The sequence below is a fragment of the Hordeum vulgare genome, chromosome 4H (assembly GCF_904849725.1).
Source record: "Hordeum vulgare subsp. vulgare chromosome 4H, MorexV3_pseudomolecules_assembly, whole genome shotgun sequence".
Taxonomy (NCBI): domain Eukaryota; kingdom Viridiplantae; phylum Streptophyta; class Magnoliopsida; order Poales; family Poaceae; genus Hordeum; species Hordeum vulgare.
Genome location: NC_058521.1, coordinates 4207252 through 4208818, shown reverse-complemented (window position 1 = coordinate 4208818; position 1567 = coordinate 4207252). Strand labels below are relative to the sequence as shown.

Here is a 1567-nt window from a genome sequence, read left to right as displayed (position 1 = left end):
TTTGATTATTATGTTTGTTGTGAATTAAAGATCCGTAGAACCGTTGCTTTATATAGGCCGACAAGCAATATCAGAGAAAATCGAAAAGAGGCTCTTGATCCAATCAAGTCATCTCTTGCTGCTCAAGGTTTAATCATATGATATGCTATGCTGTCATTTTGAATATTACTTTTGAACAACCACTTATAGATGACAGGTCGAAATTAATACCCTGAAGACATTGTAGATCTTTAGGACGACATGTCGACATCTACATACTTATGCCTCTGGTGAGTAAAGTTGCAGAGTAGTTAGGTAGGATAACTTTGTTGCGAAGAAGTTAAAACATTGGATAACTATGGGCTGAGCACCTCCAATCCATCCATGTAACTTAACTTTTCTTTATACGCATAGCACATGTAGATATATGGAGTACAGGCTTAAAAGTTGCAGCCACAGTCACAAGGTACCAATCAGAAATATTTCATACACATAGCCATTGCTCATACGTTGCACTTTACCCTAATGGAGTAGTATTAGCTACTCCTGATTAATAGCTAATGGACACACAACTACCGTTGATTGGCTAGCCATGGCTATAAAACACCAAGCTGCGAAGTGGCCGTGGAAGCAATCAGCTGGCCATATCCATCTCCCACTGCATACCACCACGATAGGTGCGAGCCATGGCGACGTGCTGCCACTCTTCCTCCAGTTTCATATGCATCGTCTTCCTCCTCGTTGTCGTTGCCGTGGCAGCGGAAGGTGAAGGATGCGTGCAGGCGCGACAGCGGAAATTGCAGCAGATGTTGGGACCATCGCCAGTACCGCTGCCAAATCCGAATCCGCAGCCGGACCCTAATCCACAACCTTTGCCTAAACCAGACCCAAACCCGCAACCATTACCGCAACCACTGCCGGGCCCAAACCCGCAGCCACAACCATTACCTCAGCCTCTTCCGGACCCAAACCCACAGCCACAGCCATTACCACAGCCTCTGCCGGATCCAAACATACAGCCACCGCCATTACCACAACCTCTGCCACAACCACTGCCGGGCCCAATCGCGCAGCCTCTGCCACAGCCACTACCGGGACCAAACCCGCAGCCACTGCCGCAACCAGATGTCCAAGGCTCATATCCACAGGTACAACCATTGCCAGATTCAAACACGCCCGGGCGACAAAATAACGCACTACAGGGGCCGCAACCACTTGGTGCAGCCTCAACTTTACATTCGTGTGGTGCTACATACAAACGGATATTTTTCATGGGTTTATTGTTGTACTATTTTGTTTAGATAAAGCTATGCTTGCTCTTGTAAACAAATCTATCATTTTTTAGGCTTTGTATCTAAAGTGATGTATCGGTCTGGCATGATCTTTGTGTATTTACATTTATACTACTGATATATTATACGCAATAAATTTTTATATGATTCTACAAGTAGTTTGTGTACTTAGAAAAAAGAAAACCATTTGTGTAGATATTTGGTACACATGCATGTTGTTGCCATGTCTTTATTTGTTATACTGCTCTTATAAGACTCACTTGCGTATGGTAAGCATACCTTATCGAATATTGCAT

General features: G+C 44.4%; 1 protein-coding gene across 1 annotated transcript; it reads left to right on the top strand.

The window, feature by feature from the left end:
• Positions 1–612: 612 nt before the first annotated feature.
• Positions 613–1332, top strand: LOC123450976 (procyclic form-specific polypeptide B-alpha-like). The gene has a single exon (XM_045127985.1). The coding sequence runs from the start codon at positions 666–668 to the stop codon at positions 1278–1280; it is 615 nt and encodes a 204-aa protein (XP_044983920.1). The 5' UTR covers positions 613–665; the 3' UTR covers positions 1281–1332.
• The last annotated feature ends 235 nt before the right edge of the window (positions 1333–1567 follow it).

Bases quoted from the DNA above. Each gene is read 5' to 3' on its own strand.
- LOC123450976 (XM_045127985.1), top strand. From the start codon at position 666: ATGGCGACGTGCTGCCACTCTTCCTCCAGTTTCATATGCATCGTCTTC.